Source organism: Cucurbita maxima, unplaced genomic scaffold (assembly GCF_002738345.1).
Source record: "Cucurbita maxima cultivar Rimu unplaced genomic scaffold, Cmax_1.0 Cma_Scf00028, whole genome shotgun sequence".
NCBI classification, from domain to species: Eukaryota; Viridiplantae; Streptophyta; class Magnoliopsida; order Cucurbitales; family Cucurbitaceae; genus Cucurbita; species Cucurbita maxima.
This window is the reverse complement of record NW_019272044.1, coordinates 1327695-1355161: the sequence shown is the minus strand read 5'-3', so window position 1 is coordinate 1355161 and position 27467 is coordinate 1327695. Positions and strand designations below refer to the sequence as shown.

The 27467-nt window shown below is 33.0% G+C and overlaps 1 protein-coding gene and 2 pseudogenes across 1 annotated transcript; all 3 read right to left on the bottom strand.

The window, feature by feature from the left end:
• Positions 1 to 261: 261 nt before the first annotated feature.
• Positions 262 to 4563, bottom strand: LOC111500242 (subtilisin-like protease SBT5.3). The gene is made up of 11 exons (XM_023151943.1): positions 4458 to 4563; positions 4249 to 4358; positions 4062 to 4159; positions 3636 to 3800; positions 3449 to 3551; positions 2459 to 2993; positions 2161 to 2258; positions 1587 to 1832; positions 1298 to 1409; positions 979 to 1192; positions 262 to 821 (listed from the first exon to the last, which is right to left on the bottom strand). The coding sequence occupies exons 1-11, from the start codon at positions 4536 to 4538 to the stop codon at positions 277 to 279; spliced, it is 2307 nt and encodes a 768-aa protein (XP_023007711.1). The 5' UTR covers positions 4539 to 4563; the 3' UTR covers positions 262 to 276.
• Positions 4564 to 8707: 4144 nt separating this feature from the next.
• On the bottom strand, positions 8708 to 13168 carry LOC111500177 (annotated as a pseudogene).
• Positions 13169 to 18164: 4996 nt separating this feature from the next.
• Positions 18165 to 22929, bottom strand: LOC111500240 (annotated as a pseudogene).
• Between the last annotated feature and the right edge of the window lie 4538 nt (positions 22930 to 27467).

Sequence of the window (27467 nt, the reverse complement as noted above, 5' to 3'; positions counted from 1 at the left end):
TCATAAAACTTACTGTCTTAACCAAAGAGGCCTAGAGGCCGACCTTAAAAAACAAAAATTCAATAATAATAGGGTTGAAAAAGAGGAGTAGCTTACAACATGACGAAAACTTAAATAAAAAACAACTTAAATAAATTAAACTAAAAAAAACTTAAATAAATTAAGCTAAAAAAAAACAACTAAAAATTCATTATTATGCGACATAAGAACTGTTAACCAGAAAATAAATTTTCAAAAGATTGAGCTAAACTCAATCCAACTCATGTGCTTGTTTTACTAAATCCCTAATATCACAAAAATCGGGCTACTAACACGATGTTTTCCATCAGACCATACAAGTTTTCCGAACACATTCTGTTCAGTTTGATTATTTGGCACCCTCCTTAGCACAACTTTGAAATCCTTCTCTTCATCAGTTTTAGTGAACTTCAAAGTACTCGGGTCTACCGAAACAGAAACTCCTGGTGGTGCCTCGACTTGAGCAACATACATGCCTGGACTTCCCACATTTTTTACTCTTCTTTTGATCTCTACTGCCTCTGATTTCAGATTATTCATTGAGATTGATGGGTAGTTTAAATCTGTTACTTTGAATGACTTTGAACAAACAAATGAAGTATCATTAGTGAATAGTTTCAATAGTGTTTTATTGTAGCCACGGGCACATAGGAAGTTCAAGTAGTCTTGGGTGGTGAGGTCGTAAACAAGGCCAGGATTTGATGCTTTGTTTGGTTGGACATGACCTGCACCATATGCCAATGGGTTTGCTTTCTCCTTTTCTGAGGTTAGTATTGGATTTAAGTCATTGGCTTCGGTTTCGGCTACCAAACAAAACCGTTAGTCAGCAAGATTTAAATCAAAAGTTTCTTAATGCAAAATAATGCAAATACCATAAATAACATCTCTTACTATATATAAACTATTAGTTTAATTAGTCCCTTAACTTTTAAAATGATAGAAGAATTTTGAATAATGAACCTGTCGTCATGATTGCAGATCTGATAGCTGCTGGACTCCATTTTGGATAAAGCGTTTTGAGAAGGCCGACAATGCCAGAAATATGGGGGCATGACATGGAAGTGCCAGATAATGTAATAAATTGAGCTTGACGCTTATCATAAGGTAAACCAGATATGGATGTTGCTTCAGAGAAAGCCGCTATTATATTCACCCCTGGTGCTGTTATATCAGGCTGAATTTTTTAAAAAAATGCATTATTTAAAATTTTGTGATTGTTAGGGGATGACACATTGAACTTTATACTATACAAGTACTCAACACATCGTTTTTAACCAACCTTGAGTATTGAGGGCTCAACTATGTTGGGACCTCTCGAAGAGAATGAAGCCATAATTGGTGCTGGTTTGATTCCCAACTCAGTCACGGAAGTCATGTAAGCTATTGGAGTGCTGTTTCAACCACAAACATCAAATATAAGTAACAAATTTTGAGTTTGATAAATTTTTTAACTTAAAAAATACATTTAATAGATTCCTATGCTTCTAATTTTATGTTTATTAGATCAAAAAGTTCAAAATACTTCGTGAATAAATATGGAAGTTGATGGAATAAGATGGCGTAATTACTTAGTAGATTGGATATATTGGTAGACTGATTCACCATCGGTATAGCTTATATGTGAAGCAGGAAGAAAGTGAGGACTAGCCGAAAGTTCATCCCCACTTTCTTTGTCATTAGCGAGAATCATCCCAACACCACCTGCTTGAGCAACCACGTAACCTTTCTCCCCTCTTGAATTTTCCCCTCTAAGGCAAACTACAATTTTTCCTCTTACCTTTTCAGGATTAAGAGACCCTTGACGACATAGTATGCTACAAGATCACAATAAATTTTGCTTAGTATCATGTGCTATAATCAATTTATTCTAATTATTATTGTAAAACTATCGGGATTAAATTATATAAAATACTCTTAAACGATTTTGAAAAATTTTATTTTAAAACTTTCAAAAATTGTGAAAGATGCAAATATTCTACAAATTAGAAAAAATTATGATCATAACTCACTATATAAAAAAAATGATTAATTTTTATTGTTGGAAAATTTTTGGATCTAATTTAAAATTCAAGTTTAAGACATGATTGAAATGTATCTAAAATTTAGGGATATTTTGTATAGTTTAGAGAAAAAAATACTCACGCTTCGTGATTAGAGGTGTTGTTGGATTTTGCATCTAAAGCACGGATCAACGGATAGAACTTCTTAGGTGGCAATAATTTACTAGAAAGACTTTCACCCTGGTATTGATAATGAAACATCATTGAAGAGAACATAAACATAGTAGAGAGCCATAAACTCAATGGATACAAATATAGACACGTATACATACAATTTCACATGCCTAATGCAATTTACTATATTTAAAACTGGTTCCATACTTACCTAAATATGTATAAGGACAATACTATATACTACTAACCAGTGTTAGAAAGAGTACCTTGAATTGCCTCTTGTCTCCCAACACCACGTAACTTGTAAAAAGCCTGTCAACTGTGCTAGCTCCCACAGTTATCATCCATGGTGCGACATTTAAGACAGTATCTTCACTTGGTCCTGAATTTCCAGCTGAACAAACAACAGTGATGCCGTTCTTCACTGCATGGAAGGACCCTATAGCTATAAGATCGTCGGAAAATTCTTGAATACCTCCACCGAGTGAAACCGATAGAACATCAACTCCATCACTAATGGCAGCTTCAAAGCTAGCTAGAATATCGGCCATAAAACACCCATCACCTCTATCTGTAGACCAACATACTTTATAGGCAGCAACAAGGGCTTTAGGGGAACCCCCTTTTGCAGTGCCATAACTATTCCCTAAAATGCTTACTCCTTTAACGAAATTGCCTCCAGCCGTGGATAAGGTGTGTGTTCCATGCCCATCAACGTCCCTTGCTGTTTCATAGCTTGAGTTGAGAGGTCCCACGTCGGATGCAAAACCTTTGTTGAAATATCGTACTCCAATCAGCTTCCTACATTTAAAATTGTATACAAGCATTTGATACAATGATTAGCTAGAATACAAACGCGACAAAGAAAAATCTATTATCATTTGTATATAAAAAAGAAAATTCAAAAGGAGTTAAGTTCAAATCCTTATTATATAATTTTTAAAATTTAAAGATATGTTAAACATAAATTTGATAGTTTATGAACTATACTTATAATTTAACCAAGAAAATGACTTTGACTTAATTTTGCTCTAAAAATTTATAAATTTCTTTTTAGTATCATTAATAATGTTTCGATAGAGATCTAACAAATTTTAGATTAATATTCACTTTGAACAACTATTGTCAATTATTTATCTATTGTGCTAATGAAAGGGTCTAATTTGTGCCTAACATATTAGACAATTGAAAGTGTGCATATTTCTAAAAGAATTAATTAGAGATGAAGTAACAATAAGAGATTTAATGTTAGGGACCTATTGCAACTAAAGTGGGTGCCACCTTCACAACTTCCCTTCCATCTTGTTGGGATAGGTCCATATCCTTCGTCACTAAAACTCTTTGATTCAGGCCAAACACCTGTATGAATTTCAATTTCATATAAAAATTATTACAAAAGCTCAAAAAAAAAAAAAAAACAATTCAAACATGAGTAAGACCAACCAGAGTCAATGTTGCCAATGATTGTAGATTCACCAAATCTTGAAAGATTCCAAAGTGAGTCTAAAGGAATTCCACCATCATTCTCAACTCCAAGAAAGTTCCATGATCGTGTAGTGTGCAGTTTTAGTTTTTTGTTCTCATGTACTGATACCACATCATGATGCTCTAAAAAAGAAAAAGGATAAAAACATCATCATTATTAAATTAAAGAAACGAGAATCGCCTTGATTACTATTTGACTTTTGAAATTAAGCTTGTGAATACTTCCCACCTACAAAATTTTGGAAACTAAAAAGGGTTTTCGGAACTTTTTTTTATGAGTCTTGTAATGTTTCCATAAAACTATCAAACCCAATAAATTAGGAATAAACAAATATAATTTTACTAGGAAGAAAATCATTATCAAAACAGATAGAATCATTTTACTTGCTATATCTTCTGCAACTTTCTGATCAAGAACAGCTGCAAAGGCATTGATATGTCTATTGTATGAGTAAAAGATTGCTTCCTTAGCTGCTTCGTTGCTATACTTGGAAACAGAAACATACGATAGTAAATTAGGAGTGAGAGTTCAACAAATCTGCACTACCTGATTTGAAACTAAAAGATTCACCTTCCTAACATGGATCCAAGTAGATTGTAGTGGGTTTGTGTTGCACGTTGAAGATCAATTGCGGAAGGATTCAACCCATGTGAATGTGATCCCAAGTAAACAATATAAGACTGCACACAATTAAGAAAAAAACTTCGAAAAAAACTTGAGTGTCTAAAACGCATTTGGTATAAACATTAAAAAGGATTTATAAGTGATGAATGACTAACCTTCTTGGCTGCAATGGTGGATGTTTGCAAAAGAACAAAAAGAAAGGACAGAAGTAAAGGAGGAAGATTGAAGGCCTCCATTTCTTTTCCTCTTTAAGAATAATGATTCCTTGGTGATCAGTGTTTCATTTGGGCTTCATCTTCCATTTCTCTTTATAGAGTTGGGAATAGTGGAAATTCATGGTTTGTTGAAGAAATTATTAAGATAATTATGGCAGGAATGTAAATTATTTAACAACTCATACTGTTCTAAAAACATTGAATCAATAAGGGATATTATCAAAATGAATATGGTATGTTTTAATGGTTTTGTCCCATTTGACAGCACCAGAAGAGATTCTGTTCCAATTGCAAGATCATCCTCTTAAATTTTGTTCATGGCACCTGCTATAAATAAATGGAGATTTTTATGCAATGGTATCTCTCCATTTTAAACCCTTTTATTACTATTAGAAGTTTTAACTTGGAATAAATAATAACAATGCATAAATATCTTTTATTATTAGAAGTCTTAACCCATTTGTCGAATATATATGCATAGTAAAATGATGAGATTTAAATGATATAGGTTATGGTACGGTATATGTAATTATTGACACGGTTATGATATGATATAATGTGAACCGATATGTTAGGGATGTTATGTGATTGTTATGATACACAATATGATATAATATGTGCACGATATGGATTGTTATGTCTGAAAGCATAAAAACGTTATGATATGATTGATATGTGACATGAATGATATGTTATGATTGACATGCAAAACGATGAACTAGTATAAAATACAACTCCGGCATACACATGAGAATTATGATAAATGATATGAGAAATGATATGATAAGTACGAGATGCTATCAGGGTTGTATTAATGATAATTAAAATAGAAAAATGTTGGGACCTCATGCATTATTGTGTGTTCATCCATTAGGGGATACCCCTATTCCTTGACGATAGTACAGACGCGTACACTACTAGTCTGGGGAACGTTCATTATGTTTATCATAATGTTGCTGTGGTGGTTGCTATTCCTAACAGGTGCTACGCAGCAACAACTCCTGGAGAATGCTTGCTCGACTAGAAAGGGTGCCGAGGAGGTGTGCGAACCGATTGGTGGGTTCGTATTCGCACGTGTAGACTGTGTGTAGGAAAATTAAGTACACATCCCAATTGCCTGGTCGGATAGCCGTCGTAAGAAAATAGACAATTATGATAGGTCTCATTGATGAGATTGTATGTGTTTGCATTTGACCTTAATAGTGGGGTCACTTACGAAGTATGTTTTAAAATACTCAAGCCATATGCTACTCTTATCTCAAGTAATGGCGAGGAATTCCTATATGGTTCATGACGAAATCGCAACTCGAGACCATGTCACATACGTAGGGTAGTCACATTTATTTTTCTTAGATTTGAGTTAGAATGAGATGTCTTTAATTTAAATGTTTATTTGTTTAATTTAGTTTATTATTACGTCATTTTAAAGATATTTTAGAATGGGTAAGTCCATAACTGTATTTTTAGATGGAATTTAAGTTTTCGAACACGTAAGTCCATGATGGTTTATTACTAATATGTTCATAAATATGCAGACAGATGATGAAAACTTGTGATATGTGCTCAGGTTATTTGATGGATGTTATAACCCTGGTAAGTGTGGTTGAATTGCATGTCTTATTGTACATTAGCTTCAGGAGCATGAATGTGTATTCTCACTAATAGAAATAATTTAGTTATTAAGAGATAAGCTTAGGGTATTAGAAACAGATTGGCTAGACGATTCGTAGAGATCGAATGACTCTAACAGACTGAGCACCTTATAATCATGAGTGGCGATCAATGGGTCTACACTCACTCAACCAAGTAAGGGTCAAGGAGCCAGAACAGATCATCATAGAGAGGAGAGTCCATGTCAAAGCCACCAACCCGCCTTAGTAACCTAAGAGTACTGCCACAACAAACTAGATAGACTAAGGTAGTATCCAAGCTTATAGCAGTAGGTATGGTATCAAATAGACTTCCACTTTCCTCCATACTAGTACCAATACCGTTAAGTCAAGCCTAAATTTGTTAGGGTTGTGTGACTGACAAGTTAGTTGGACTACCCTACACAACGGATCCATCCTTCGAGAGGACGTAGGATTATGTAGGTAGTCCTAGTTGCTAGCAAGCACAAAGGGGTCATTCCACCAACCTTGGATAACATGATGGTCCTGTAGGTAGGGTTTGCCAACTAACCTCCCATAGATTAGAGCAAGATAACACATACCACAATGTCTCCATTAGTGAAAGAGTTTTATGAGGTAATGTCTCAACCCGAGAGTAACCACTACTTAGGCTAAGATAGTTACTTAAGTCCGAGAGAAGTAAAGGTTGCATACCTTGAGCCTAGAGAAAAGTTTGTAGACACCAACTAGGCAATGGATGTGATGAGAGCCCACAAGTAAGTTGCTTGCTAAGTATAATTTTATACTCACCCCTTCGTTCCTTTATTTTTTCTCAAGTGACTCATGTCACAGGTTGAGACAAGAGGTACTCGGGAACTTTGAAGCCATAGAGGGTGTCCATCTAGTATGTTTGCATGTTATAGAATGTCATATTTTATAACTCTTGTATCCCAATCTTGTTTCCTACCTTGTAAACAATCTCATACCTGTGCTTGTAAACGTTCTTACTGAGTTCATTTATTTCTTTTAAATCACATAAAATTTTATTGTAATTTCTAATGTTATCTTTCATACATGTTTTTATTGCATAATCTGCTATTGTAAACGCAATTTAATTTGTCAGTTTGTCACTGGTTGCCACTCTTTGTTATGATAATATTAATATACAAATTGATAAGGAAATTTGAAAGTTCAATGTATAAGGAATGATTTCCAGAGAAAAAGTATAGTGCTAGAGACCAAAATGACTATTTAAACTCTTTGAGTTAAAGTGTTTAAAGAGTTACATAAAATGTCATATTACAAGACATATCTCGATCTTCTCTAAGACAAAGGTTGGATGTAGAGTCTGCTCTAGAACTCATGTCTCACTAACTATAATGGAAGTAGAAGTTGTGATTTATATAGTAAAACCTCATAATTTATTATTTAATTTTTGTATAGGACACTATGTATAACTATCACTTATTTTAGATCCATTTGTGATTCAATAATCTTGACTTAGTAAAAGAATTGTTAGTAGTAAACTAACCGTTAATAGTTGCCAAATTCTAGAGCTAAGTTTTGGAAAATAGTTGGTGATTTATTTAAGAGAATTATTAGCATGTTTTAACTTGAGGATAAAGTTTAGAAAATTTGTTAGTGCCTTGTCCCCCGTATAAATACTCAAATGTTTTATTCACAACCGACATAAAAGAACTAAAAGGCTTAATGCTTAAGGTTCTTAGTCCAAGAAATTCTTCCCTCAAGTTGTTCTTTCTCTTCCATTTATTTGTTTTGGTATATTTTGATCAAAGTTAAAACCAATAATTGTATCGATTCAATGAAAAGGATCTATCTTATTTCAATGTAAGAATGACGATCAACGTTTATTGACCAATGAATACTACATCCCGAGTTTAAAAAGATATATTATTAGCGTGGGTCAAAATAATAGAAGAAGTCTACAGAATAGAGTTTATTGGCTTGTTCCTTGACATATTCGACAAAAACGAAGCTCTGTTGATGAAAATGAAACGGTCGTACAATCGCTAGTATAAGATACTAATAAAAAACTATCAACATCTTTCAAAGGCTTCTATTAGCATTGATAGCAAGAAAGAGAAGAAGAAATCTCGGAGTCATGAGAAGAAGGAACCAAAGAAAAGAGCTAAGAAGAAATTAGAGAAAACTTCAGTACTTAGAGTGCTTCAAACCGTCTCAACCAAAGAGACCTAGAAGAAAACGTAAAAAGAAACGAAAAAAACCTAAAAAGAAACAAAAATTCAATAATAATAGGGTTCAAAAACAGAGGAGTACCTTAGTTCCTAGCAAAAGAGGTGGAAGAACCTTAAAACATGATGAAGTTCCTAAGCAAGTTTTTGAAACTGGCTAGTGATTTATTTAGGAAAATGGTTAGCTGTTTTAACTGAGGATAAAGTTTAGGAAATTTGTTAATGTTTTATCAATAAATATTAATGTGTATGTTCTATTTACAACAACATAAGAGAATCAAAGAGCATAGTGTTAAGGTTCTTAGTCCAAAAAATTCTCCCTTCAAGTTGTTTTTTCAAGCTAAAACAAGCTAAACTCAACCTTTTACTAAATCTCTAATGTCACAAAAATTGGACTACTAACACGATGTTTTCCATCAGGCCACACAAGTTTTTCGAACACATGCTTTTCTTCAGTTTGATTACTTTGAACCCTCCTCAACACAACTTGAAAATCCTTCTCTTCACCCGTTTTAGTGAACTTCAAAGTACTTGGGTCTACCGAAACCAAAACTCCTGGTGGTGCCTCGACTTTAGCAACATAGGTGCCTGGACTTCCTACATTCTTCACTCTTCTTTTAATCTTCACTACCTCTGATTTTAGATTATACATCGAGATTGATGGGTAGTTCAAGTCTATTAATTTGAATGACTTTGAACAAACAAATGAAATATCATTGGAGAATAGTTTCATTTGTTTTGTTATTGTAGCCACGAGCACATAAAAAGTTCAAGTAGTTTTGGGTGGAGAGGTCATAAACAAGGCCTGGATTTGCTGCTTTGTTTGGTTGGACGTGACCTGCACCATATGCTAATGGGTTTGCTTTCTCCTTTTCTGAGCTTATTATTGGATTTAAGTCATTGGCTTCCGCAACAGCTACAAAACAAAACCATTAGTGGGCAAGAATTAAGTCAAAATCTTTCTTAATGTAAATACCACAAATAACATTTCTTACTATTCATAAATTACTAGTTTAATTAGTCTATTAAATTTTAAAATGATTGAAGAATTTTGAAGAATGAACCTGTAGTCATGATTGTAGATTTGATAGCTGTTGGACTCCATTTTGGATAAAGGGTTTTGAGAAGACCAACTATGCCAGAAATATGGGGGCATGACATAGAAGTACCAGATAATTCAATGAATTGAACCCGACGCTTATCACAAGGTAAACCAGTTATGGATGTTGCTTCAGAGAAAGCAGCTATTATATTCACACCTGGTGCTGTTATATCAGGTTGGAAATTTGAAAAAAAAGAGGCAGTAGTTAAAATTTTGTGATTGTTAGCAATTGACACATTGAGCTTTATACTATAAAATTACTCAACACATCGTTCTTAACCAGCCTTGAGTATTAAGGGCTCAACTGTGTTGGGACCTCTCGACGAGAATGGAGCTATAATTGGTGTCGGTTTGATTCCCAACTCAGTCATGTGAGTCATGTAAGCCATTGGAGTTCTGGTTCAACCACAAAACATGACATATAAGTTAGAAATTTTGAGTTTAATAAACTTTTTAACTTAATACGTTTAATAGATTCCTAAGCTTCTAAGTTTATGTTTATTAGATCATAAAGTTTAAAATACTTCGTGAATAAACGTGGAATTTCATGGAATAAGATAGAGTAATTACTTAGTAGATTAGATGTATTGGTGGACAGATTCACCGTCGGTATAACTTATGTTAGCAGCAGGAAGTAAGTGTGCATCAAGCGAAAGTGCATCCCCACTTTCCTTGTCATTAGCGAAAATCATCTTAACACCACCTGTTTGAGCCACCACATAACTTTTCTTCATTTTTGGATTGTCTCCTCTAAGACAAACTATAATTTTTCCTTTAGCCTTTTTAGGATTAAGAGACCCTTGGCGACATAATATGCTACAAAATCACAATATTTTGCTTAATATCATGTATTATTGTCGATTTATTCTTATTATTAAGGTGAAAACATGCGGATTAAATTATATAACACTCTTAAATTTGAAAACATATATTATATTTTGAATAGTTTTATTTTAACTCTAGCAAAATTGATGAAAAGATACCAATCAAATTAAGTTGATAATTATGGTTATAACTAAATAGAAAAAATATAGAAAAAATATGATTAATGTTTATTGTTTATTTCAACTCAAAAGATATAGGTAATATCCTTTAATAATTTACATTATATTGTTTCAATTGAAAATTCTTTTTGGATCTGTTTCAACAATTGAAGTGTTAATGGTAAGGACTAAGGCAGGATTGAAATGTATCCAAAATTTAGATATATTTTGTATAATTAAATAAAAATATACTCACGCGTCGTTTTCAGAGACATGGTTAGATTTTGCATCTAAAGCACGAATCAATGGATAGAACTTCTTAACTGGCAATAATTTACTAGAAAGACTTTCACCCTGGTATTGATAATAAAAAATCATTGAAGGGAACATAAACATAGTATAGAACCATAAACTCAATCAATACAAATATAGAGACATGTATACGATACAATTTCATATGCCCAATATAATTTATTAGTTTAAAAATTGTTCGATACTAATCTAAATATTCGTAGAAATATTGTTAAGAACATAACTATGTAGTACCAACAAGTGTTGGGTAGAGTACCTTGAAGTGCCTTTTGTCAACTGTGCTAGTCCCATAGTTATCATCCATGGTGCGACATTTGAGGGAGTGCCTTCAAGTGGTCCAAAATTTCCAGCAGAACAAACAATAGTGATGCCATTCTTCACGGCATGGAAGGACATTATAGCTAGTAGATCTTCAGAAAATTCTATAGCACCTCCACCGAGTGAAATCGATAGAACGTTAACTCCATCACTAATGGCAACTTCAAAGCCAGCTAGAATATCGGCCATAAAACATCCACCACTCGCCACCGCAAGCCAACATACTTTATAGGCAGCAACAAGAGCTTTAGGGGAACCCCCTTTTGCAGTGCCATAACCATTCCCGAACATGCTTACTCTTTGAACGAATTGCCTCGAGCTGTGGATAAGGTGTGTGTTCTATGCGCATCATCGTTCCTTGCCGTTTCATAACTTGAAACATGTCAAACGAGTCAATGATGGGATATTACAAACAAAATATAAAGTTTAAAGAAACTTAAAGATACTTTTTAAGGTTTAAGAATAAAATAGATAAGAGTCTTATCAAAGATTTCTTTTAGTCAAATATATATTAAAAAATACAAACAAAAAAAAATTAGTAACTAAATTGGTAATTTAATATATGTTTTTAAGCATACAAATGCATAAACTCATCAACTTTTCAATTTTCTTCTTATATAAAAATGATAATAGATTTTTCCTTGTCGTGTTTATATTCTAGCTAATCATTATATCAGTACGTGTGACAATTTTAGATGCAGGAAGTTGATTGGAGTACATATGTTTCCAGTCTATCAGATATAAAATTTGATCAATTAATTTTTAAATATTTGAATGTCTCAAACTGGTTAGATACATAATTGAATGTTCCAAATCTATTAACAATTGAAAAATTAAATTTCAAATCTTTATTAGATACTTTTTCAAGCTCAAAGATATCTTAAATATAAACGTGAAAGTTTAGGAACTATATTTTCTATTTAGTAATTAGATATGCATCTAACAAATTTTAAATTAATAAGAGATTTGATGTTTGTAAGAGATTTGATGTTAGGGACGTGTTGTAACTAAAGTTAGAGCCACCTTCACAGCTTCCCTTCCATCTTGTTGGGATAGGTCCATATCCTTCCTCACTAAAACTCTTCCATTCTAGCCAAACACCTATATGGATCCCAATTACATATAAAAAAATATTACAAAAACTCAAAAGAAAAAGAAAAAAAAAAAAAAAAAAAAAAAAAAAAAAAAAAAAAAAAAAAAAAAAAAAAAAAAAAAAAAAAAAAAAAAAAAAAAAAAAAAAAAAAAAAAAAAAAATATATATATATATATATATATATATATATATATATATATATATATATATATATATATATATATATATATTAATTAAAGAAGGGAAGTGGACCAACCAGAATCAAGGTTGCCAATGATGGTAGATTCACCCAATCTTGAAAGGTTCCAAAGCAAGTTTGAAGGAATTCCACCCTCATTCTCACTCCAAGAAAGTTCCAATGATCTGGTCGTGTGCAGTTTTAGTCCTTTGTAGTCATTTAGAAACTAGTCTGGCTTGATAACTATTTGACTTCGAAATTAAGTTTATGAATACTTCCAACCTACTGCATAAAAGTATAAAACCAATAAATTAGAAACAAACAAGGACGATTTTACTAGAAAGAAAATCATTATCTAACAAAAGGATAGGCATAGGCATAGAAATTGATGAATCATTTTACTCACTATATCTTTTGTAGCTTTCTGATTAAGAACCGCTGCAAACCCATTGATATGTCTATTGTAAGAGTAGAAAATTGCTTCCTTAGCTGCGTTATTGCTGTACTTGGAAACAAAAACATAAGAGCGTAAATGAAGAGTGAGAGTTCAATAAATTTACACTACATGATTTGAAATTAAAAGATTCACCTTCCTAACACGGATTCAAGTAAATTGTAGTGAGTTTGTGTGGCACGTTAGAGATCAACTGTAAAAGGATTCAACTCGTGTAAATGTGATCCTAAGTAAACAATATAAGACTCACAAAATTAAGAACAAAAAGAATGACTAACCTTCTTGGCTGCAATGGTGGATGTTTGCAAAAGAACAAAAAGAAAGAACGACAGAAGTAAAGAAGGAAGATCGAATGCCTCCATTTCTTTTCCTCTTTCAGAATAATGATTCCTTGGTGATCAGTGTTGATCAATATTTCATTTGGGCTTCATCTTTCATTTCTCTTTATAGAGTTGGGAATAGTGGAAATTCATGGTTTGTTGAAGAAATTATTAAGATAATTATCGCAGGAATGTAAATTATTTAACAACTCATACTGCTCCAAAAACATTCAATCAATAAGGGATATTATCAAAATGAATATGGTGTGGTTAAATTGTTGTCCCATTTGACAGAATCATCCTCTTAAATTTTGTTCATGGCATCTTCCAAAATAGATAGAGCTTTTTAAGCAATGTAATCTCTCCATTTTAAACCCTTTTATTTTTATTAGAAGTTTTAACTTGGAATAAATAATAACAATGCAAAAATATCTTTTAATTTTATCAAAGAGGTATGTGATTGATATGATTTAGGTTATGGTACGATATATGTGATTATTGACATGTTTATGATATGATATAATGTGAATCAATATGTCAAGAGATATGTTATGTGATTGCTATGATACACAGTATGATATAATATGTGCACGAAATGGATTGCTATGTTTGAAAGCATGAAAACGTTATGATATGATTGATATGTGACATGAATGATATGCTATGCTTGACATGCAAAACGATGAACTAGTATGAAATACAACTCCGACATACACATGAAAATTGTGATAAATGATATGAGAAATGCTATGAGAAACGATATGATAAGTACCGGATGCTAGCAGGGTTGTATGAATGATAATTAAAATGGAAAAATGTCGGGACCTCATGCATTATTGTGTATTCATGCATTGGGGGGATATGTCTATTCATAGTAGAGATGCATACACTACTAGGCCGGGAACGTTCATTATGTTTATCATAATGATGCAGTGATGGTCGCTATTCTTAACGGGTGTTTGGCATCAATAGCTCCAGGAGAATGCTCGCCTGACAAGAAAAGGGGCCTAGAAGGTGTGCAAACCGACTGTTATGTTCATGCTTGTACATATAGACCGTGTAGGAAAATTAAGTACACATCTCAATTTCTTAGTAGGATAGCCTTCGTAAGAAAATATTCTATTATAATAGGTCTCATTCATGAAATTGTATGTGTTTGTATTTAAACTCAATAGTGGGTCAGTTACTAAATATTTCTTAAAATACTGAGTCATATGTTACCCCATTTCAAGTAAAGGCAAGACATTCATGTATGGTTGATGACGACATCGCAACTTGAGACCATGTCACATATATAGGATAGTCGCATTTATTTTTCTTAGACTCGTGCTAGAATAGGATGTTTTTAATTTAGATGTTTATTTGTTTCATTTAGTTTATTATTATGTAATTTTAAAGATATTTTCGAACACGTAAGATGAAATTTATGTTTTATGAAGAAGTTTAAACGCTCATTTCCGTACATAAATAAATATGCTATGATGACGGTGACGAATCTAAGTAAGTAGAAATCTAGGGTGATACGTTCTAGCATAACATGACATTAAAAAATCATACCTAGATAGGCATAATTGACATCATAGCATAATATTCTTGGTAAGCATCATGTCAAAGGATCATGCAAGATAACATACCTCATACAATTTGTAATAACTCTAGATTTTTTACTTAAACTAAAGTCGCAATTATATACCTATCATGAATATTTAATTCGAAAATACTTCATTTTAATGGTTATATGTTATCAATCTTATGGTTATTGCTTGTTCGCTTTTACCCTATAACATTGTTTTCTTTCAAATTGTTTTCAACACATTTCCTCGCTCACGTTTCATAAAAATTTTCTTCTAAATGTAACTTGAAGCTCGATGTCAAGATATCCTCAAAGTTTGATTTTCACACAATTAATTTGTTCATCGAGCTAGAACAAATGTTGCACAATCGTTATCCTGTTACCGTAAGAGTGCAATTGTGACCATACATTTGTGTGGTAAACGCACGCAAGACCCCTCTTTGACACGTTTGTGTTCTTTTTTTTTTTTTTTTTTTTTTTTTTTATCTATTCAGCCTCCGTATGTCACTCTTTTATCCCAACTTCGATACTAATCATATCTTAATGTGAATTAGGTTCCATCATTAGAAATTCAAAAATTTTGGACACCTCATTTGGGAGAAATCGTATTCGGGAAGGTATGCATCAACCAAGTAATCACTCAGATTTTAAGCAAGTAATTCTTGTAGGGGTTTCTTGAAAATATTTTCATGCTAGTAAATCCGGTCTTTGGTGGATAGATTCAGTATGATTAGAGCCTAGAGAGATCAATTAAGCAAGATATTTGTAAAACATATGATAGAAATTTAAGAACGGTTGTTATGGATGGTTTACTACTAATATGTTCATAAATATAGTGAAAGGATGATGAAAACTTGTGATATGCGCTCTGGTTATTTGATAGATGTTATAACCCTGTTGAGAATTAGTACATTAGCTTCAGGAGCATGAAGGTGTGTTATCACTTATAGAAATAATTTAGTTATTAAGAAATAAGCTTAGGGCGTTAGAGATAGATTTGCTAGACGATTCATAGAGACTGGATGACTCCAACAGATTGAGCACCTTAGGATCATGAGTGATGATGAATGGGTCTAGACTCTAGTACTCTCAAACTATATAAGTGTCAAGGAGCACGAACAGAGAATTATGAAGAGTCCATGTCAAAGTCCATGTCAAAGCCACCAACCCACCCTAGTAACCTAGAGTACGCCACAACAAACTAGAAAGATTAAGGTAGTGTCCAAGCTTATAGCAGTAGGTATGGTATCAAATAGACTTCCACTTCCCTCCATACCAATACCAATACCGTTAAGTCAGGCCTAGATTTGTTAGGTTTGTGTGACTGACAAGTTAGTTGGACTACTCTGCACAATAGATCCATCTCGAGAGAGGATGTAGGATTATGTAGGTAGTCTTAGTTGCTAGCAAGCGTAGAAGGGTCACTTCACCAACCTTGGGTAACATGATGGTACTGTAGGTAGGGTTTGCCAGCTAACTTCCGAGGGATGATTAAAGCAGGCTAGCACATACAATGATGTCCCCATTAGTGAAAGAGTTTTATGAGGTAATGTCTCAACTTGGGAGTAACCGCTACTTAGGCTAAGATAGTTACCTAAGTCCGAGAGAAGCAAAGGTTGCATGCCTTGAGCCTAGAGAAAAGTTTGTAGACACCAACTAGATCATGAATGTGATGAGAGCCTACAAGTAGGTAGTTTGCTGAGTATAATTTTATACTCACCATTTCTTGCCTTTATGTTTTTCTCAAATGACCGATGTCATTGGTTGAGGCGAGAGGTGCTCGGGAGCTTTGAAGCCATAGAGGGTGTCAACCCAGGGCATCTAGTGTGTCTGCATGTTATAGAATGTCATATTTTAGAACTCTACTATCCTAATCTCGTTCTCTACTTTGTAAAAAATCTCATACCTTCGTACTTATAAACGTTCTTACTTCGATGTTAATGAGAGTTCATTTATTTCTTTTAAGTCACATAAAATTTTATTGTAATTTTTAATATTATCTTCCCTACATGTTTTTATTGCTTCTTGACCGAGCCCAAATTTGAATCTTGTCTTTATAGTAAATGCAATTTAATTTGTCACTCTTTGCCACTATTTGTTAGGATAATATTAATATACAAATTGATATCAAGGAAACAATGAAAGATCAATGTATAAGGAATGATTTTGAGAGAGAAAGTATCATGTTAATGACCAAAGGACTCTTTAATGACAGTCGTTTTGATTAAAAAAAAAAAAAAAATTCTTTAGGCTAAAATGTTCGAGAGTTGCCTAAAATATCTAGTACTACAAACATATCTCATCATTCTCTAAGACAAATATGTTGGGAGCAAAGTCGCTTCTAGGACTCGTGCATGTCTCACTAGCTATAGTGCTAGAAGATTGTTGTGATTTGTATCATAAAACTTCATAATTTATTATTTAATTTTGTATAGGACATGTCCTTGTATAACCATCACTTATCTTAGATCCCTTTGTGATTCAAGCTTGACTTAGTAAAAGAACGGTTAGTAGTAAAAGAACCGTTAGTCCAAAAGATCCCTTTGTGATTCAATAAGTTTTAAAAAAAAAAATTAGTGTCTTCTCCCGTACAAATAATTATTAAGTGTATGTTTTATTCACATTAATAGAAAAGAACTAAAAGACGTAGTGCTTAAGGTTCTTAGTCTAATAAATTCTCCCCTCAAGTTGTTTTTTCTCTTCATTTATTTGTTTTGGTATATTTTGATCGTAGGTCAAAACCAATAATTGTACCAAGGAAAAGGATCCATCTTATTTCAGTGTAAGAACTGCAATCAACGTCTATTGACCAAGGAATATTATATTCCGAGTTTGAAGAGCAATATTATTAGTCTTGGTCAAAAAACAGAAGAAGACAACAGAATCGATTAGCTGGCTCGTTTATCGAGATATTCAACAAAAACGGAGCTCTATTGATGAAGATATAACGGTCGCAAAATTGACCAAATAAATACTAATAAAAAACCATCAATATTTTCCAGAAGCCTCTATTAGCATTGACAAGCAAAAAAGAGGAGAAGAAATCAGGGACTCATGGAAAAGGAACCAAAGAACCGAGCTAAGAAGAAGTTGGAGGTCACTTCCATCAGAAAGAACAACCTACAAGTCAGGGTGCTTCAGACTTACCATCTCAACCAAAGAGACCTAGAGGCAAACCTAAAAAGAATTATGAATTCAATAATAATAGGGTTGAAAGATAGAGGAGTACCCTAAAATATGATGAAATTCCTATTGCAAAGAGAAGTTGAATAATTGTAGTAGTTACAAATGGTGAAATAAGTTTTGGAAACTAGTTAGTAATTTATTTAGGAGAACTTTGAGCTGTTTTTTAACTTGAGTAGAGAGTTAATTAAATTAATTAAATAAAAAAAGCATCCAATAATTCTATTCATTATTTATTATTATATTATTAATCATAGCTGTGAATAAAAAAGAAATTTTCAAATGATTGAGTTAAAACAAACCCAAACTCAACCCAAACTCATGTGTTTGTTTTACTAAATCTCTAATGTCACAAAAATTGGACTACTAACACGATGTTTCCCATCAGACCACACAAGTTTTCCGAACACATGCTCTTCAGTTTGATTACTTTGCACCCTCCTCAACACAACTTTGAAATTCTTCTCTTCACCCGTTTTAGTGAACTTCAAAGTACTTGGTGCTACCAAAACTGAAACTCCCGGCGGTGACTCGACTTTAGCAACATAGGTGCCTGGACTTCCTACATTCTTCACTCTTCTTTTGATATTCACTACCTCTGATTTTAGATTATATATCGAGATTGATGGATAATTCAAGTCTATTACTTTGAATGACTTTGAACAAACAAATGAAGTATCATTAGTGAATAGTTTCATTTGTGCTTTATTGTAGCCACGAGCACATAAGAAGTTCAAGTAGTCTTGGATGGAGAGATCGTAAACAAGGCCAGGATTTGCTGCTTTATTTGGTTGGACATGGCCTGCACCATATGCCAATGGGTTTGCTTTCTCCTTTTCTGAGCTTAGTATTGGATTTAAGTCATTGGCTTCCGTTCCAGCTACCAAACAAAATCATTAGTTAGCCAGATTTAAGTCAAAATGTTTCTTAATACAAAATAATGCAAATACCATAATAACATCTCTTACTATTCATAAATTACTAATTTATTTACTCAGTTAACTTTTAAAATGGTTGAAGAATTTTGAATAACTAACCTGTGGTCATGATTGCAGACCTGATAGCCGCTGGACTCCATTTTGGATAAAGAGTTTTGAGAAGACCAACAATGCCAGAAATATGGGGGCATGACATAGAAGTGCCAGATAATTCAGTGAATTGAACCATACGCTTATCATAAGGTAAACCAGTTATGGATGTTGCTTCAGAGAAAGCCGCTATTATATTTACACCTGGTGCTATTATGTCAGGCTGAAATTAAAAAAAAAAATGCAGTACTTAAAATTTTGAGATTGTTAGGGGATGACACATTGAACTTTATACGGTACAAGTACTCAACACATCGTTCTTAACCAACCTTGAGTATTGAGGGCTCAATTGTGTTGGGACCTCTTGATGAGAATGAAGCCATAATTGGTGCGGGTTTGATTCCCAACTCAGTCATGTGAGTCATGTAAGCCATTGGAGTTCTGTTTCAACAACAAAACATGACATATAAGTTACAAATTTTGAGTTTAATAATTTTTTAACTTAAAAAGTACATTTAATAGATTAATAAACTTCTAAATTTATGTTGGTTAGATCATAAAGTTTAAAATACTTTTTGAATAAACATGGAAGTTGTGGAATAAGGTGGAGAAATTACTTAGTAGACTGGATGTATTGGTAGACTGATTCACCGTCGGTATAGCTTATATGTGAAGCAGGAAGTAAATGCGCATCAGCCTCGAATGCATCTCCATTCTCCTTGTCATTAGCAAGAATCATCCCAACAGCACCTGCTTGAGCAACCACATAACCTTTCTCGATTCTTGCATTGTCCCCTCTAAGGCAAACTACAATTTTTCCTTTTACCTTTTTAGGATCAAGAGACCCTTTGCGACATAGTATGCTACAAGATTACAATAAATTTTGCTTAATATCATGTGCTATTGGCAATTTCTTCTTATTATTAGGTGAAAACCTACCGATTAAATTATATAAAATACTCTTTTAAAATGTAAAATATGTTTTAAAATTTAACTCTCGCAAAAATTTTGAAAAATACCCATCAAATTAAGTTCAACATTCTTAAAAATTAGAAAAAATTATAATAATAACACAACTTATAACTATATAAAAAAAATATGATTAACGTTTACTGCTTAGTTCAACTCAAAAGATATAGGTAACATCATTTAATGATTTACATTGTTTCAATAGAAAATTCTTTTTGGATCTGTTTCAAAAATTGAAGTGTTAATGGTGAGGGCAGGATTGAAATGTTTCTAAAATTTAGAGATATTTTGTATAATTTAAATAAAAATATACTCACGCGTAGTTATCAGAGACATTGTTGGATTTTGCATCTAAAGCACGGATCAACGGATAGAGTTTCTTAGTTGGCAATAATTTACTAGAAAGACTTTTACCCTGATATTGACAATGAAAAATCATTGGTGAGAATATAAACGTAGTACGGAGCCATAAACTCAATCGATACAAATATAGAGACATGTATATGATAAAACTTCATATGCCCAATACAATTTACTATGTTTAAAAATTGTTCGATACTAACCTAAATATTTATATAAATATTGTCAAGAACACAACCATATAGCACTAACAAGTGTTGAGTAGAGTACCTTGAAGTGCCTCTTGTCTCCCAACGCCACATAACTTGTAAAAAGCCTGTCAACTGTGCTAGCTCCCACCGTTATCATCCATGGTGCGACATTTGAGACAGTACCTGCAAATGGTCCTGAATTTCCAGCCGAACAAACAACAGTGATGTCGTTCTTCACTGTATGGTAGGACATTATAGCTAGTAGATCTTCAGAAAATTCTATAGCACCTCCACCGAGTGAAATCGATAGAACGTCAACTCCATCGCTAATGGCAGCTTCAAAGCCAGCTAGAATATCGGCCATAAAACACCCACCATTCGCCACCTCAGGCCAACATACTCTATAGGCAGCAACACGAGCTTTAGGGGAACCTCCTTTTGCCGTGCCATAACCATTCCCAAAAATGCTTACTCTTTGAACGAAATTGCCTCCAGCTGTGGATAAGGTGTGTGTTCCATGCCCATCATCGTCCCTTGCCGTTTCATAGCTCGAGTTGAGAGGTCCCACGTTGGATGCATAACCTTTGTTGAAATACCGTGCTCCAATCAGCTTCCTGCATTTAAAATTGTCACACGTACTGATACAAGCATTACGTCTACTCTTATTTTTATATACAAAGAAAATTCAAAAGTCGATGAATTTATGTCTTTGTATGCTTAAAAACATAAATTAAACTACAAGTTTTTTTTTTTTTTTTTTTTTTTTTTTTTTTTTTTTTTTTTTTTTTTTTTTTTTTTTTTGTACATTTGAACTAAAAGAAATGTATGATAGGTCTATCTATATTTTATTCCAAAACTTTAAAAAGACTTTACATCTTGTAATTTTAATAAATGGAAGGTTAAGAGTTTTAATAGATAGAAAATTTGACCAATTAGTTTTTAAATATCTGAATATGTCTCACATATTAGACACATACTTGAATGTTCAAATCTATTACACATTTGAAAAATATTTTAGACACATAAAAAATAAAAGTTTAAATCCTTATTAGATAATTTTTGAAATTCAAAGATATCTTAAACATAAACGTGAAAGTTTAGGAGCTATACTTGTAATTTAACTAAGAAAATGAAAATTTATGCATGTACATGTCTATTTAGTATCATTAACAATGATTCAATATGCCTCTAATAAATTTTACATTAATATTCGCGAATTATACACCGACTATTGTTCAATATTTGTCTATTAGGCTAACAAAAGTGTCTAATATGGAAAATGTGCATATTTGTTAGCATAAAAGAATTAAATAGAGGTGAAGTAATAATAAGAGATTCGATGGTAAGTACCTGTTGCAACTAAAGTTGGAGCCACCTTCACAACTTCCCTTCCATCTTGTTGGGATAGGTCCATATCCTTCATCACTAAAACTCTTTGATTCTGGCCAAACACCTAAATTGATTCCAATTACATATAAAAATTATTACAAAAACTAAAAAAAAAAAAAAGAACTTAAAAAAGGAAGTAAGACCAACCCGAGTCAAGGTTGCCAATGATTGTAGATTCACCAAATCTTGAAAGTTTCCAAAGCGAGTTTGAAGGAATTATATCATTATTCTCAACTCCAAGAAAGTTCCATGATCGTGTCGTGTGCAGTTTTAGTTCTTTGTTTTCATACACTGATATCACATCAGGATGTTCTAACACAGAAAATGATAAAAACATCATCATTATTAAATTAAAAAATGAGGCTCGCTTGATAACTATTTGATAACTATTTGACTTTTGAAATTAAGTCTGTGAATACTTCCCCATTACAAAGTTATGGAATCTAAAAAGGGTTGTTTTTGTTTTTGAAATTCCATAAAACTATGAAACTAAATAAATTAGGAACAAACGATGAATCATTTGTTTTTGATTTTATTAGGAAGTTTCATTATCAAACCAAATGATAGCTATAGACATAGAAACGGATGAATCATTTTACTTGCTATGTCTTCTACAACTTTTGATCAAGAACAGCTGCAAAGGCATTGATATGTCTATTGTATGAGTAAAAGATTGCTTCCTTAGCTGCTTCATAGCTGTACTTAGAAACAAAAATATAAGAGCGTAAATGAAGAGTGAGAGTTCAACAAATCTACCATACATGATTTGAAACAAAAAGTTTCACCTTCCTAACACGGATTCAAGTAGAGTGTAGTGGGTTTGTGTTGCAAGTTGGAGATCAACAGCAGAAGGATTCAACCCATGCGAATGTGATCCCAAATAAACAATATAAGACTGTACAAAATTAAAAAAAAAAAACGTTTCAATGTCTAAAACCCACTCGATATAAACATCAAAAAGGATTTATAAGTGATGATTAACCTTCTTGGCTGCAAGGGTGGATGTTTGCAAAAGAGCAAAAAGAAAGAACGAGAGAAGCAAAGGAGGAAGATTGAAGGCCTCCATTTCTTTTCCTCTTTCTGAATAATGGTTCCTTCCTCATCCTTACCCGTATTTATAATGTTGATAAGTGTTGTATTTGGACTTTCATTTTTGTTTATAGAAAGTGACAAGGATTCTTCCATTTAAAGTGACAAGGGAGAAGATGAAGAGTCAAAAATTATGGACGTTCATGGTGTGTTTGAAGAAATTATGAGTATAATTATGATAAGGAAATGAAAATTATTTAATATCATATTTGAGCCATTCGACAGAACCAAATGAGATTTTGTTCCAATTGCACGATCATCCTCTTTAACTTTGTTCATGGCACCTTCCAAAATAGATACAACTTTTTATGCAATGGAATCTCTCCATTTTAAACCTTTTCATTTTTATTTCAAGTTTTAACTTCATATAAATAATAATAATGATGCAAAAATACATTTTAAATTTATCGAACTTGAGCATAGTTCAACTTATTAAACTATGTATAATTATCGAGGTTCGAATCTTGTTCATCTTACTTAACTCAAAAAAAAAATTCAAACCTTATATATATATATATATATATATATATAGTATATATAGTCTTAAATGATACTATTTATTTTCAAAGTTAACATATAAGAAATAAGCTTCATAACTTAAAATAACTTTTTTTTTTTTTTCTTTTTTCTATAAGAACTTGGGCAATATTAATTTCATTTTTTTAATTCATAATATATTATACAAAGTAATGAAATTTCCTTCCATTTGAAGAGAACAGAGAAGATTAAGAGGCAAAATGGTGGAAATTATTAGGTTAATTATGGTTAGGAAATTAAAATTATTTAATAAGAACTTAGCACTAAAAAGGTAGAATCCAAGAAAGGATCTTATTAGATTTGAACCAAGAAATTAAGAGGATAAGGTTATATGAATCTCTATAAGGTTTAAATCTATGTTTTATTTCTCCGTTAATTAATTGAGTGGATAGACCAAAATGTGATCAAATTTAACTTTTAGAAACCAAAAAATGTAATATTGTCACATTTCAAAAGGAAAAAGCGTGAGATCAAACCAATCCAATTCATATTAGGAGGAGGAATTGTTCGACTTTCTATCGTATAGTAACTCTAAATTTCTACTTACTCAGAATTGCTACGAACGTCTCATGCTCAGCTAATATGCGGAATCTAACTCTTAAATAAAACATCATTTGTAGTATAAATATCGAAAGCATTAAAAACAATTTCATCTCTGGAAAATACGGCTATGGTCCTACTTGTTTCAAACGAAATACTATAATTCAAAAATAAAACAAATACAAAATAATTTAAAATGATGAAATGCAAAACAACATATTCTAACCTAAGACTAGGAATTTAAATATGCATCTACCCCATGCACGTGTCATGGTCTCTGCTCGCAATACAACCGTCATTCATTCATAGGCGCCTTCCCTTCACTTGAAAAATGATGTGGCACACAACTCGAAAAATACTCAGTAAGTGACCCCACTACAGGGATCATGTTAATGCAAACACGTGCAATCTTGCTCTAGGGACCTACCTCTATCTCTTTCTCATAGTAGGATTGGCCTCTAATTCGGACTACTATGGATGTGTAGTACTTCCCTACACACGATCCACACATGCGAGTGTGAATCCCAGGCGGCTTACACACCCCCTAGACCCTCTCTAGTCAAGCTAGCTGTCTGTAGCAACGTCTGGAGGTCAGCGGACCCTTGGTGTCATGCTCCCCACGAACACCCTCATCATCATACTGTGCGCGTCTGCACTCATCATCATAAAGAGGAAGTATCCCGATGCTTATGTACACACAATATGCATGAGGTCCCTCTAATTCTCATCTTAACATCTCTTCTAACACAACCCTAGTCTCATCTCTTTGTTATGCTTAGTAACATGCTTGTTAGATATTTATATTAATATCATTTTTCATGCTCTTAGGGTAGTCTCCTAGGTCGAACTTTCGACATGATGCAATATGACAATCATCATCATAGAACATGCTTAATATGGAAAGACATCATCATATTAAGGTACATATCATGCAAAAACATCATACTCATCATATAGTGTCATTACATGTATCAAGCATGTCAAGTACGTCATACATCATCATAACAACTATGTGCATCATCATACATAACTCATACATCATCATATCACTAGAGTACGACATAATATGATAAACTCAAAAATCATAAATATTGCACACATCATCATATGTCATCGCAAGTAATCATATATTATAGCTCATACAATTTCTAGTCTATCATATAGTAAGCTCACTTATCTAATTAGCTTAAGCTTGTTGTCACGAATTTATCCTTAATGAAAATTCGGCAACCTATGTGAGCTTATGACATCAGTTTCAAGTTCAAACTTCTATAAAACTATTTCTCTAATTTACATTGATTCATGTGTTAAATTTCATGTTAACCTTAGACTCTTTGCATGAATAAAGTCGTGAAATGTTTTTGTTACAATATTATTTTCATGCTACCTTTAACATTTCTCAAATATTTTCTTTACTCCAATTTGTTTCCTTTTTTTTTTTCTCACAATTACATTCGAGCGAAACTAAATCCTTCGTGTTTGTTTTTGCAGGAGTGGTGAGAGTTGACGGATGGTAGGAAATCTGTTACCTTTTTCTCTTTTTATACGGTTGTTACATATCAAGTACTCCATTTCTTATTCCTAAGCAAGCATAATGCTTATTTAATCCACCCCACTCATGGTAAGGAGGTAAATATCTAGATATTTTCCTATAATAAAATATCATATATGAAATACATGGTAAAATATAATTTAGAATTAAATATTGTTAACACCTTCAAATTTGAACGAACGTGAATCTTAGATCTGAAAAATTCAGAGAGGTCGAGAAACACTTTTCGTGAAGATGTCAACTTGATTCGGAGGAGGCATAGAGAAACACACTCTTGCCCATCAAAAACTGCAGAGGGATCGCCACTCAGCGGCAATGCTGCCTTGGCTTCGGCGAAAATATGTCTAACCCATAAAGAGGCATCGTCGCGACGATGCTGCCTTGGCTCTGGCGAGAAATATGTCTAACCGAAGAAGTAGAATGGGAAACCTAGAGCAAGGGACAAAGACAATGTTGAAGCTAGAAGAGTCACCACATTGGGCGAACGAGCCAATTTTGGTGAGAAGGGTCCTCGAAAGAGTCGCCACATTAGGTGAAGGAGCCAATTTTGGCGAGAAGGGCAATGGCTACTTGGTTGGTGAAGAGGTTAGTGCGGCGCCCAAATTCCAAAGGTAAATCTTTGCAGAAGGTCGATAGGTTTATCGAGATTCTGTATATTTTTTATGGGAACGCTCATGAGGATTCTAAGGTTAGGGTTTCTGTGAAGGATGAAGGGTTGATTGGGATGAAAATGAGAGAGGCTATGTTGGCCAAGGGGAAACGATTATGTTTGGAGAATGTGAGGTTGTATGTACAAAGTATGGCGAAGGGTGATTTAGTGGTCAAAAGGTTGAGCCAAAGAGTAATCAATTGGCTCCATTTGCGGCAGCCATAGAGCCTGTTGTTGCGGCGTCAAAGCCAGCAGGGGTGGTGGAGAAGAAGCAGAAGCTATGGAAAATAAGGGATCAAGGTTGCTAAACCGAGAGGGCTCTGATACCATGAGAATGTTTGCTTAATCCACACACATATAGTAAGAAGTCAAATATCTAGATATTTGCCTTATAATAAAACATCAAATATAATATATGGTAAACTATAGTTTAGTATTAAATATCATTAACACAAAGTAATACTAAATGAGTAATCACTCTAATCACTCCAATTGTTGTGCGACTCTAGAAATCCTTGGTTGATAGCACTTTGAATGGTCTCAAATTTCGGCCGAAAGAACCTACTTCTCAAACGGATCTTCTTACATATATAATATAAATGGGTTTATCAACCATATGAAAAAAAATGTCATTAATTAATTAAGTAGTAGTGAGGCGTCGACATAAAGTTGTGGTAGACCAATACAATATGACCTTTTGTGCGATAGCATGGAAGAATTTGATTTAGAATGAAGATGTCAAGTTTTTTTTTTTATCGGTTCACAAATAAATCTATTATTTAAAGAGAAGTTGTTCATCACTTGACTAATGAACCAAGGTGAAAGAACTAAGTTGTTCGATTGATAGGGATAGGAGTCGTTGTCTCGCCTAAAGGAACAAACTCAAAGTTTAAACTCAAAGTTTAGAATAAGATCGAAATCACATCTAAAAATTTTCAACTCATACCTAATAAGGGATTTGTTTAAATTGACAACATCGGATGAGCACTCTATCTAGATTGGCATCATAAGTAGGCATAATCATACTTTATGATGAACTCATGAGTTTGAGTAGATTGAGGTTGTTCATCAAGTATCTATCAGATTTAGGTGTAATTTTATTTAGCATCTTAGAGGCCAAATTTCATGAGCTGAACAAAAAATTTTAACTTTGAAATGTTATTAACAAAGGGCAACTATCAAATTTATTTATTAGAAAGTTATTCAAATTTAAGATTTGAATATCAGAATCTAACGTTAAAAAAATGCAATTATCATAAAGCTCATTAATTGTCCTTTTTCTTTACGATGTTAACAGAACTCCTAGT

What these genes read in the sequence shown, in the direction of transcription:
- LOC111500242 (XM_023151943.1), bottom strand. Translation starts at nt 4,538, where the DNA reads ATGGAGGCCTTCAATCTTCCTCCTTTACTTCTGTCCTTTCTTTTTGTT. An exon ending in CCACCATTGCAGCCAAGAAG is followed by an intron (nt 4,359 to 4,457) that starts GTTAGTCATTCA and finishes AATTGTGTGCAG; the next exon opens with TCTTATATTGTTTACTTGGG. An exon ending in AACACCTCTAATCACGAAGC is followed by an intron (nt 1,833 to 2,160) that starts GTGAGTATTTTT and finishes GTGATCTTGTAG; the next exon opens with CATACTATGTCGTCAAGGGT.